Here is an 11443-nt window from a genome sequence, read left to right on the forward strand (position 1 = left end):
AAGCGACAATTAAAAAGGGACGGAGGGAGTATTGAGTTAAAGTTATTTCTTGGAATAAAATGATAATTATTCTAGGATAGAGGGAGCGGGACATAGCATGGAACCTCTTGTTAGTCTGTCCAAATCCAATCCAAATCCTAAAGAGAGGTATTTTTTCTTGAGTGGAAAATACTACAAAAGAGAGGTGTCCCCACCTGTCGGGACTCGGGAATCCTGGGTTCTTTTCCCTTTATATCCACCAAAAGGAGAAGAGCCCGTGTGGAGCCCCAGCCAAGCAGAGAAGCCCGGCCCGGCCAGCAGGGACACGGAGGTGCGCGCGGCCGCCGCCCGAACTCCTCCTCTCCTTCCGTCGGCCGTCGACCGATCCATCTCCACTCCTCCAGGTTCACTTCGCCTCTCCCTCACCCTCTCTCTCCTCGTGCTTCTGTCCCGCTCCCCTCCAGGCTCCAGGTGCCCTGCGCCCCTGCCGACGGTCCGGCGCCCGCCGCCTCATGAAGGCCAAGGCATCCGCCGCCGACGAGGTAACCATCGCGGCCCGCATATCCATCTTTCTCCTTTTTATTTACACTCCGGTCGGTTTCTTAAAACCTAGCTAGGGTACCTACCTCCGGTTCTTGAGAACAAAGTTTCCTTTTTTTTTAAATAGAAGTCGACAACAAAACTGCTGCTTTACTGTACTCGTGCTTCAGATTCACAATTCTTCCCCACATCGATTTGGATCATGTGTTTTTTCGCCTCGTTTAAGATGACGATTCTTTCATGTGTGTTCATTCATAACAATTATAGATAGAAAAGTCCAGAATTCAGAAACCATACCAAAACGAAATTAGTAACTGTCAAATTGAGGCGCCGGTTCTTCAACCGTGTATATTGCTGTATCTTGTCCCAAAATCTTGCTGACTGATTTCCCCCTTTTTTCTTGCTATAGGATGACGGTGAGCCCAAGAAGATCAGGTCCTCACGCAATAAGCGCCGGCGACGCCATCACAGCCGCTCCTCGTCTAGTTCTGAGTCTCCGCCCCGCAAGCGCTCCAAGAAGCACAGCAAGAGGATTCCTGACAAGAAGAGTAAGAGGAACAAGGCTAGTGGCAGCAGCAGCCGCAGACGTCGGCACCGTAGTCTTAGCCCTAGCCGTAGCCTCAGCAGCAGCAGCAACCCTTCCTCAGTAGCCCGACGCAGTGGCTCCTCATGTAGAAGCAGCAGCGCCTCTGAGAGGTCGGTGAGCCCGCCGCCCAGGAGTCGCTCCAGAGATGTTAGGAGGAAGAAGGGGAGGGGGAGGGACAGAGAGAAGGATCGCAAGGGGAGAAAGGTGTGGAGATCGGCAAGTTCCTCGAGCACTTCAGCAAGTAGTGACAGGAGCAGGAGCAGGAGCAGGAGCAAGAGCAAGAGCAAGAGCAAGAGCAAGAGCAAGAGCAAGAGCAGGAAGCGGAGGACTGTTGGTGGCACTAAGGATGGCGCTACAAGGGATAAGATGGATGCTGAGTACACCAATCGCCGTTCTTCCCGGTCTGACATGAACATGGATGAGGATCTTGATAGGGATGGAGACAAACTTGCCATTGATGATATTGACAGGTACAAGAAGAATTCAGAATTGGAGAGCTCGCCTTCCAAAAATGGCAATGAAACAGAAGAGATCGTACCTGCCAGTGGTGGAAATTCAGATGCTCAGGATCTGGAGCTGATTCTTAGGCAGAAAGCTCTTGAGAACTTCAGGAAGTTCAGGGCAGCAGCGACCATAGGAGGCAAAACAAATAATGGAGGTGCAGAGAAGGAAGCATTAACAGATGATAGCCTAAAGAATGCCGGCACAAAGGTTGCTGAAGCCACCCATTTTCAGAGTCAGGGAAGTCTTGGAGCCAGACATTCTGTTGGATCACCTAGATCGCAGATTTTTGGGAATGGTGCAAGTCGTACATGGAAGCAGGACAACAGTGCTGGCATGAGTTGTGGAGCTGGATCACCTGGATTACTTGAGCCTGCTGAGACTGGTGGCCCAACTCAACTGAAGGGAAGAGCCGTAGAATCAACTCGTTTGGCTTCTCAGTTTTTGTCACCACTTGATGCTAGGAATGGTCGCAGTGTAATGCAAAGGCTGGTGCCTCCTCCTGGTAGTTCTGCTAGTGTAAATCAAAGGTTAGGAAGCAGTGCAGGGCTGAATCATGTCAATGGAGCTCCAAGGATTAGATCAGTTGTGAGCATACCCAATAGGGAAAGGCTTGATGGTAGCACACATACTACACCCCCTAGGCCCAGTGAGGATTCTTCCCCTGTTGAAAGCAGCGGCAAAGTTGGACTCCCTTTGACTGACACTAACAAGGCTGAAGGAACTAGTGTAGAGAATAGAAAAACAAGTGAAGCTCCAGCGTCTAACGGTTCCGTATTGTCTCCTGCCGAGGACAAGAACCAGCCCAGGATTGAGGATAAAGATGGTTTTCAGAAGAAGACTTTCTCTAGAATGCATGATGGAGAGACAGTGGAGGTAAGGAGCAGACCTTCACTGTGGCTTCAGGTGCCTTGAATTGTCATGCTGAAACTATATTCATCCAATCTATTTCCTTTTTCTCTCTGTTTTTATAGGTCAGCTACAAGGTATACATACCCAAGAAGACCCCGGCCCTTGCACGGAGGAAACTGCAGCGCTGAAAATGCCAAACGCCAAGAATATATAATTCATTAGTTTTACTGTCTGCACTATAGGTTTTGGCTGGATATTATACTATTTTTGCGAACCACGAGTACACAGTATACACATACACATCTTCTGGAATCTGGATATCTTTGGCCACATCAAAATTGCCCTAAATTGCAGTTTTGATGGCCGACAGAAGCATTGACACTTGTTAAAACATGGCATATCTGTTGTTCAACTGAATGAACAGTTTCTACAGCAAAGCTATTAATTTTCCTGGGATTGGGTCATTGTAATCAGCAAAATTGCCGTCCAATACTGAAACTCTTGTCATCTGCATCTTAGAGCAGGTACAATAATAAACTTATAGCCAAGCTAATGCTGATGTTGAGGAGAGAAGAGAGGAGAGATATGATACCTTGGCTCTTATGTAAGCACCAAGCTGGGCACGGATGCATAGGTCGTGGTGGACCTAAATAACAAGTGTTGTGAGAAGCAATAGGAAAGAGAAAGTGTTTTAGAGACAAATATGAGACAACTTATTGTATAACTTGGCTTATAGCCAAGCACTTGGCTCTATTATTGACCTTGCTCTTATTATTCTTTAGACATGCAGTGGCAACCTTAGTACCTTGTAGCAACCAGATGTTGGACAGACACTGCAGAATGCAGATGTGCCTTTTGTGCCTGAAACGATGTCAGATACTGGAACGAATCCTGTTTCAAGAGATGTGCCCAACTGTACTCTTCAATCTCGTCGTTCATAATATTGCTGCTGTATTTGTCGTTTTGATTTGTTTGACTTTTGAGCATTGGATGCAGCCGGTTGCCCTTTTGTTCTGCCATATACTTCCTCCATCCCAATTTATAAAGTATTCCAAAAATCTTAAAAAGTCATACCATTTCAAGTTTAATCAATATTATAGGAAAAATTAAAAAGATTTATAACATCAAATAGATATTACTATAAAAATATAAGTAATGAATACTTAGTTGGTATTATAAATATTATTATGTTATCATATAAATTTGGTCAAATTGAGATGCTTTGACTTATCAAGATTTTTGAAATGACTTATAATTTTGGATGGAGAGAGTAATTGAAATGCTGGTGAGAAAAAGCAAAAACAAGGTGTGCAACAGAAGATGAAACAAAGCTGTGTAATCATGATTTCCTTTTAGGAGGAAATATGTTCTTGTTCCCCTCAAGAATGAAAAAAAGTCTACTACACCCCCTCAACTATGAGGGGTGGACTACCTAACCCTCTTAACTTTGAAACCGGACGTTTTACTCTCTAAACTTTCTAAAATCATTTGGTTTTACAACAGTAAACCATGGTTTTGCTATAGTGACAACCGTTTTGTCTTTTTTTTTATATTTATTTCAGCTAAATCTTTAAACAATCATACATAGAAATATCATAAAATAAAATTTCAATTATGTTGGACTCACGTGAGTAGATCTATACAATGAATATATAATATGACATACTTTAGTATAAAGTTTTTTTATAGATTTTATAGAAAATAATACGACAATTTTAATCTATTATTTTATGTAAAATCTTCAACAAAAACTTTGTCCTAAAGTATGTCATATTATATATTCACTGTGTAGATGTTTGGTGCAGGTGCAGCTTGAAGATGAGCTTGGAATCATAGCAGCAGAAAAGTAGCCACAGTAGCAAATTGATTTTTACAGCAAAATAATGTGCTTTTCATTTCATAAGAAAAAATATTTAACATCGTCCACGCATACATGGGCCCGGCCTGCTAAGATAAAAGTGGCCCACGCCCCTGGGCCCTCGCCTTGATCCCTCCCTCCTCCTCCTTCCTCGCCTCGCTTCCCGAACCGCTCGACGGCCGAAGCCGCCGCCCCTCGGTTCGCCGTTCCAACCGCCGCGCCGGCGACATGCCGCCCAAAGGTCCGTCCTCTCCTCCTTCTCCTCCCATTGTCCTACCCCTCTCCGCGCTTCTCTGACGTCGAGAGACGACGACTGCTTGCCTGCAGAGCTGCCGGGGTTCTACTACGACCCAGAGAAGAATCGCTACTTCCCTATCAGGGGCCCCATCCCGGGCGCTGCTGCCCGCCGCCCTCCCGCTCCCGCTCCCGCAGTGCCACCGCCGCCCGCGGACACAACGGGATGCAGCAGGAAGAGGGCGATGCGGCCGGAGCTGCTCAGCGCCAGGGAGATGTACGGCGGCGGGGTCATCTCCTGCAATAACGCCGCCAGGTCCACGTTCAAGCAGCAGTGCCAGTACGCGCAGGCGTCTCAGCCCATGGTGATTGCCCGAGCTACTTACTCCTTGCTTATACTCTGTAATCTTTCATCACCTTGTGGTTTGGCAGGTCTGGAAGTATCAACACACCACTTCTGTGGCTGATAAGGCGATTGAACAATTGAACGCCATGGTTCAGACACCGCAAGGGTTGAAAGAGTTCAGGGTGCTAGTCACCGGCAGCATGAATGGTTCGATTCGGTAAGAGCCTTTGTTTGCACCTTTTCTACTTATTATCTACCTAAACCTAGTATTTGAATCCATCTGTTTTTATTTTTGTTCAAGTTATATTTAGATTTATGACATTACCATATGTAGCCTGAGACTGAAATTCTAGTATGCAAGCCTTTGTTGAGCTTATCTTGGTATCACCATGTCACAGCCGCTGTATTGTCTGCTAGCACAAATTGTCTTTCGTCTTAGACTGTTGGTCGCTCAAAGTGAACATTTGCTGTTTATTTATTCTTCAAGTCTCACAATCATTCGATCTTTTTCATCTTTCATTGTTCTTCACTTCTTTGTAAGAGCATGAGCTCATGGCCTTACTGATATCCAATGCCATGATACATTTTCCTATAATCCTCTCACAGGTTATACGGATTAGGAACTGCTCTGAATAACTTTGAGAATGAGGCAGAGTTTTTGCCCCAACCTGCTTGGACTCCCGCGGGAAAGCACAAGGCAGGTGCACTTCCCAGCATTTGGTCATCTGAAGTAGGCTACATAACTTTCTCATCCAGTATATCATGTATAAAGAAGCTTGGACGTCATGTCCCTGATGCATCCAACACCAATTCATCAGTTCAGCGATCATTGTATCCTAAACTCGTAACTTATTGTACTCTCTCTATATTTTGTGTTGCCATAGTTGCACATGTTTTGCATTCTGTTTTCTTTATTGTTAACTGGAAATATGCTGTGATCTTGGGTCCCTTGACGCTGTGAAACATGGTGGCTACTCTTGGATCTGGAGAATCTGGCGGCTCTATATATATTATGGATCTTTCTGAAGCTATTGACTCGGCAATGGGATTATGGACTGCCTATAGAGTTCATTCACTTGATCGTACAATGTGGACAGCTGATTGTAGTTCTGATGGCACACATGCAGCTTTCGGTGAGTTCATTGAGTCAGAGCTTAAATGTACTCCTTCTGTTCCAAATTATAAGTCACTTTGACTTTTTTGGTTCATTCATTTTGCTATGTATCTAGACATATTATTATACATAGATGCATAGCAAAATGAATGTACCAAAAAAGTCAAAGCGACTTATAATTTGGAACGGATCACATAGATACACTATTTTTGTAACTTTTTTCTGTTTTAACTTTGTGTTACATAACTCTATGAAGTTGGATGCGTTCACTGACAATTTTGCTACCGAATCAGCATTCTTGAAATTCTTTGAGGATTTAAACTTGACAGTTGACTATTGAATCCATATAGCAAGACCTTCTTGTTTTGGTACTTGTATACCTATATACTTTTCTTCCACCATAACTCAGTTAATTTTGGTTCTTGTGATGCCTTTTTTCAATTTAAAGGTTAGTCATTTCTATAGTTGGAGGAATTAATTTAATTGTTATAACAAGCTGTTCTCATTCTTAATTTTTGCAATTCACAGCCTGCTTATGTTACTGGCACAATACAGTATCCTTTTCGCTTGGGATTCACTTTTCACTTGTTCATCTTATTCTAGGTTCAGACATTGGTGCCGGTCTACTCGATTTGGAAACAAGGGGACTATCGTGGCTATGTCAATCTAAAAGTGACGTTCTTTCCCTGAAATTTGTGCACTCGGTAATAATCTAAATCTACATAAACTTCTTTCCACTTTGTAGTTTTAACTGGTTCAGATATCATTTTATGGTTTGTTGTCAAATGGGAGTTATTGAAAATTTTGCTTGCCTCATCCTTTTCCTCCCACTTCCCAATTAGCTTAAATTTGGTGCTGTCTAATGCATGACTACATTATTCTTGAAAGGAAAGCAATATGCTACCGATGTGGCAATTCCTATTGCAGCATATGTGATAATCTGCAGAACTAAGTAAGAGTAAAATACACTGGCGGCCCTTTAACTTGTCAGCCTGTGCCACTTTGGTCCATGAACTTGCAAACCCGAAAAAGTAACCCCTGAACTTGTCCGCATGTGCCACTTTGGTCCATGAACTTGCAAACGCAAAACAGTGGCCCTTGAACTTGTCGGCCTGTGCCACTTTGGTCCATAAACGTGTAAAGGATCTTTCAACGCGTCAACAAATATTTATTTATTTCATAACTAATTATTAATGAAATGCTAAATTCATGAAATGTTGTGTGTAGCCTCTTTATGTGTACTCTGCCTAGGAAAAATATGAAACCTAGAAAACAAATAATTTTTGCTTGTTTTAAAATTATCTCTTTTAATTAATAAATGCAACGAATTGATATATTTGACGCTATGAATAAAAATATATCAATTTCGTAAATTAAAAAAGAAGTGCTGACATCATTGCTGACGTCAGCACCATAAATGGTGTCATGCATGGCCTACCAGAGGCGGCCACGTGGCAGAACAGTGCCATGCAGCCGATGTTATTTTCGTATTTGCATGTTCATAGACTAAAGTGGCACACGTCGACAAGTTCAGGGGGCATTTTTTCGCGTTTGCAAGTTCATAGACCAAAGTGGCACATGCTGACAAGTTTAGGGGCCTCTTTTTCGCGTTTGCAAGTTCATAGACTAAAGTGGCACAGGGCGACAACTTAAAGGGCCGCTGGTGTATTTTACTCACTAAGTAATATGGAGTTTATTCTTTCTTGTTGACCATGTATCTGTGTTATGATTAATTTGGAATTTACTATGACATGCTATTCCTGTCTCTGCTATACTCACTGAATTTTCTCACTCTATTAAGGGAAACGTTGTGCTGTGTGGTCTACGGAATGGGAGTATAGCCCCTGTTGATGTACGGCAAAAGCAGCATAATCAGCCTACTGGAGTAGCTTCATCAAGCAATGCTAGGAGGACAGTTCCCATGCTGCCCACAAGGCATGCCGGGAAGAAGAGAAACCAGGTGTGAATACTAGTCAACATCCATTATTTTTTTTTGACGGTCAACGGGGGGGGGGGGGGGGGAGTCGCTCCCCACCTGGTTTTTGTATTTCACACAGCCCAAAACGGCTTTAATGTAGTTTACATAGATCTTTTTTACATGGTGCACCTGGACAGGTGTACACTAGGATCACTTAGCAGAGAACATCCATTATTACCATACATGTTTGCACATGGAATCAGTTGATTCGTTTGTTGAAGTGGTTATCTAAGGCACAGGACAGGATAGGTCCAAGATCTATATGCTGTACTTTTCTTTTTTATGGGGTTATTGTGTCAGAGGTCAGACTCACAGTGAAGGTGGAGCAAGTTTTTTTAGAGCACTGTGTTCACATGAGCACATGACATCCTAAATGTATGGGAGATATATTTATTTACTGGAGTAGCACTGTGTTTTAGAATTTTCAATTTCAATTCTGTAATATGTGTTTACTGTAGCCACTGTGAATCACCATCTATTAAACTGGTCAAGTTAGGTTCCTCCTAGTTGACATAGAGCTACAATAAAATGTATGATGGGAGATATATTTATTTATTTTGAATGCATAATTTGCCACTGTGATGCTATTGTTGTCTCTTGGAAACTTGTCATGCAGGCTGGCATGGATAAAATTTCAAGTGTTATTTCTATGTCATCAGCGGTTTGTAGGTAACACTAATGTTCTTTCCTTGGTGCCAGACAATGTTTATGTTCCCTAGTACTGAAACTGACATTGTTGCACAGCTTGGTTACACTCTCATCAGATGAGAACTACTTCTTAGGAAGCTCCATGGATGGATCTGTAAGTTATACTCAGATCATTTTTTTAGTTTTATGAGCAATATTTTTTCTCTCTCTCGAACATGCAGAGGAGAGCTGTGTATCATTATATTAAGAAGAGAAAAAAAAGCGGTGAGAGCCCTTACAAATCCGCATGAACTCAACACAAACTCACACATACAACAATAGCACCTTTACCCAAGGTAAAAACGACATGACCTAAACCACTCAACTCAACAATGGCAAGGAGGATTGAAATGCCTGTAGCCCCGGTTAAGCTCCAAAGATAGAAATCCTCACTAGCGGGAAAAAGAGCTCTAGCTAGATTAGGTGACAAACTCTCAAACACATACTTTGCTCAGAATCTGCTAGGATTGCTTTATTTCAAAACTAGAATTGTTTGATGACACCATACATCAATGCGGTAACAATATTTAAATTAGAGTTGTGTTTAGTCTTTTCCCACTTATCTGTTGTAATAATCATATAATGTGCCAGATTTGAAATTTGACACTTGAATATCATGCATGAAATTAATTTCACGGATTTTTGGTTCATCTTTACTACAATTACAGGCACATATATTGAAATAAAACATCATTGATTCAATAATATATTGGACATGGATATTTCAAATATTTTGAGGGAAAACAACGTCCATCGCTATGAACTAGTTATTAGTTATCTTATCTAAAATCATTGTCTCGTATTTTTGCACCTCTTTATGGTTAAGAGTTTGAAGTTGACACAAGACCTTAAAATTATTTTCTTGTACAGATCAAACTCTTTGATCTTCGTCTCATTCAGAAGGGAGGTATACAGTCGTATGAGGGGCATGTGAACTCACACACACATTTACCAATTGTTGTTGATCCATCTGAGACCTTACTTATGTCAGGTTTGTTCATTTTTAGCTGTGTATGTGGCTACGTGCAAATAAGTGTTTATGTTTTTTATTTTGCCATTTAGTGCTAGGGGATGCTCTTTGAAGCTTATGCAATCGTTTGTGTTATTTAAGGTCTATATTTCACTTGAAGTGGTTATTGATCAGTAGAAACTTACACAGTAGTTTGTTTGCACTCTCACCTGATGGCCTAAATCTATCAACTGCTGTGGTAGAAGGGTTATGGCTTACTGCATGGCTGCATCTGGATTTCTGAAATGCTGCATGATAATATCACCAAGGGATATAGATTAATGTTGAATTACAGATTGTCTAGGTTGAATTGTGATTTACGAAATTATTTGTGTACTAGTTGGTTTGTATGTGAATTTAGCAAATTACAATGCCTATTTCAAGGGCATGAAATCCTCATTTCACAAAACTTGCCCATTCATTGCCAGGTGGGGAGGACTGCGCTGTTCGCATTTGGAGCATCAAAACAGGGGAGCTACTATTTGCACAGAGCATGTCAGACACTCTCTTCACGGCATTTTGTTGGCCCGAAAGCAGCCATGACTTGTGCAGTTCTTCGCTGTTTGATCTAAACCACAGCTGGGGAGCTTGGTTGGGATCACGTGCTGGGCTGTTCTATATGCATGGTACTTGAGTGATTCTGCACTAGTACTACTACACTACTAACTTGGAGCCTTGGAAGGCTGGAGCGAAAAATGGTGGCTGTATTCTCAAAGAACATGAGATCACTGAACATACTGGGCTTTGCTTGAGCTCTGGACTGAATGCAGAACGTCGTCTTTGGAAGTCAGACATTACTTACCTAGGGCTAGGATGTCCAATCTTACTAGGAATTGGACATGTTTCTCTCAGTGATAGATGGATAACTTGTGTAGCTAGGAACAGAGTTTTCCTTAGAACGAGAGATGGTTGTGCACGATATGCTTTGTTAAGGACTTGAGATGGTGGTCCAGTGTACCATACGTGGGATAGTGACAATGTGGTTTGCATATCCAAATTGCGGTGCCCTGAAAGTGTACATGATGCGCATTGTTCCCTGAACTAGTTTTGTTTCTTTTGTTGTCAGCTGGCCTATTTTTTTTTCTTGAATACGCAGGAGATCTGTGCATCATTTTCATTAAGAAGGAACAAAATTAAGTACAAAGACCGGCTGACAGGCCGGCTGGCTGCTCAAACTGGGCTACATGATTGAAAAAAAAACAAATGTGATGCAGTGCAAGCCCGGCGGCGCCCACGTTGATCCAAGGATCGGCTTCCATGAGCTGCAGCAGATCGTTGATGGTGGCTGAGGCATCTCGAAAACACCTGGCGTTCCGCTCCTTCCACACATGCTAAAAGACTAGCGCAAAAAGAGTGTCAAGCCCCTTGCGCCACTGTCCGCTTGCCAATACGCGGATGCGCCTCCACCAGATGAGCGAAGAGGCAGTTCCTGCAGGTAACTGTAGATGGAGAGCTTGTAGGATGTGGTGCCAGAGCTCCCTGGTGTAGGGGCAGGCGACGACGATATGATCAATCGTCTCAGGGGCTTGGTCGCACAGGAAGCAAGCATCTTTGGCTTCCAGTCCGTGCCGAGCTCGCCTATCTGCTGTCCAGTGCTGACGTCGTAGAGTGAGCCAGAGAAAGAACCTTACTCGGAGCGGTGCCCAAGTTTTCCAGACCAGCCGGTGACCTCGGAAAGCTTGTCTGCTGTCCAGTGTCGACGTCGTAGAGTGAGCCAGAGGAAGAACCTCACTCGGAGCGGTGCCCAAGTCTTCTAGAC

General features: G+C 42.9%; 2 protein-coding genes across 2 annotated transcripts; both read left to right on the plus strand.

The window, feature by feature from the left end:
- LOC8081599 (serine/arginine-rich splicing factor 4) lies at positions 242-3401 on the plus strand. Its single transcript, XM_002459174.2, has 3 exons — positions 242-521; positions 929-2482; positions 2581-3401. The coding sequence occupies exons 1-3, from the start codon at positions 492-494 to the stop codon at positions 2644-2646; spliced, it is 1650 nt and encodes a 549-aa protein (XP_002459219.1). The 5' UTR covers positions 242-491; the 3' UTR covers positions 2647-3401.
- On the plus strand, positions 4421-10742 carry LOC8081601 (DDB1- and CUL4-associated factor 4). The gene is made up of 11 exons (XM_021454930.1): positions 4421-4557; positions 4644-4915; positions 4983-5113; positions 5503-5727; positions 5863-6029; positions 6614-6714; positions 7812-7970; positions 8605-8657; positions 8733-8790; positions 9546-9666; positions 10113-10742. The coding sequence occupies exons 1-11, from the start codon at positions 4545-4547 to the stop codon at positions 10316-10318; spliced, it is 1506 nt and encodes a 501-aa protein (XP_021310605.1). The 5' UTR covers positions 4421-4544; the 3' UTR covers positions 10319-10742.

This window comes from Sorghum bicolor, chromosome 2 (assembly GCF_000003195.3).
Source record: "Sorghum bicolor cultivar BTx623 chromosome 2, Sorghum_bicolor_NCBIv3, whole genome shotgun sequence".
Classification (NCBI taxonomy): Eukaryota; Viridiplantae; Streptophyta; class Magnoliopsida; order Poales; family Poaceae; genus Sorghum; species Sorghum bicolor.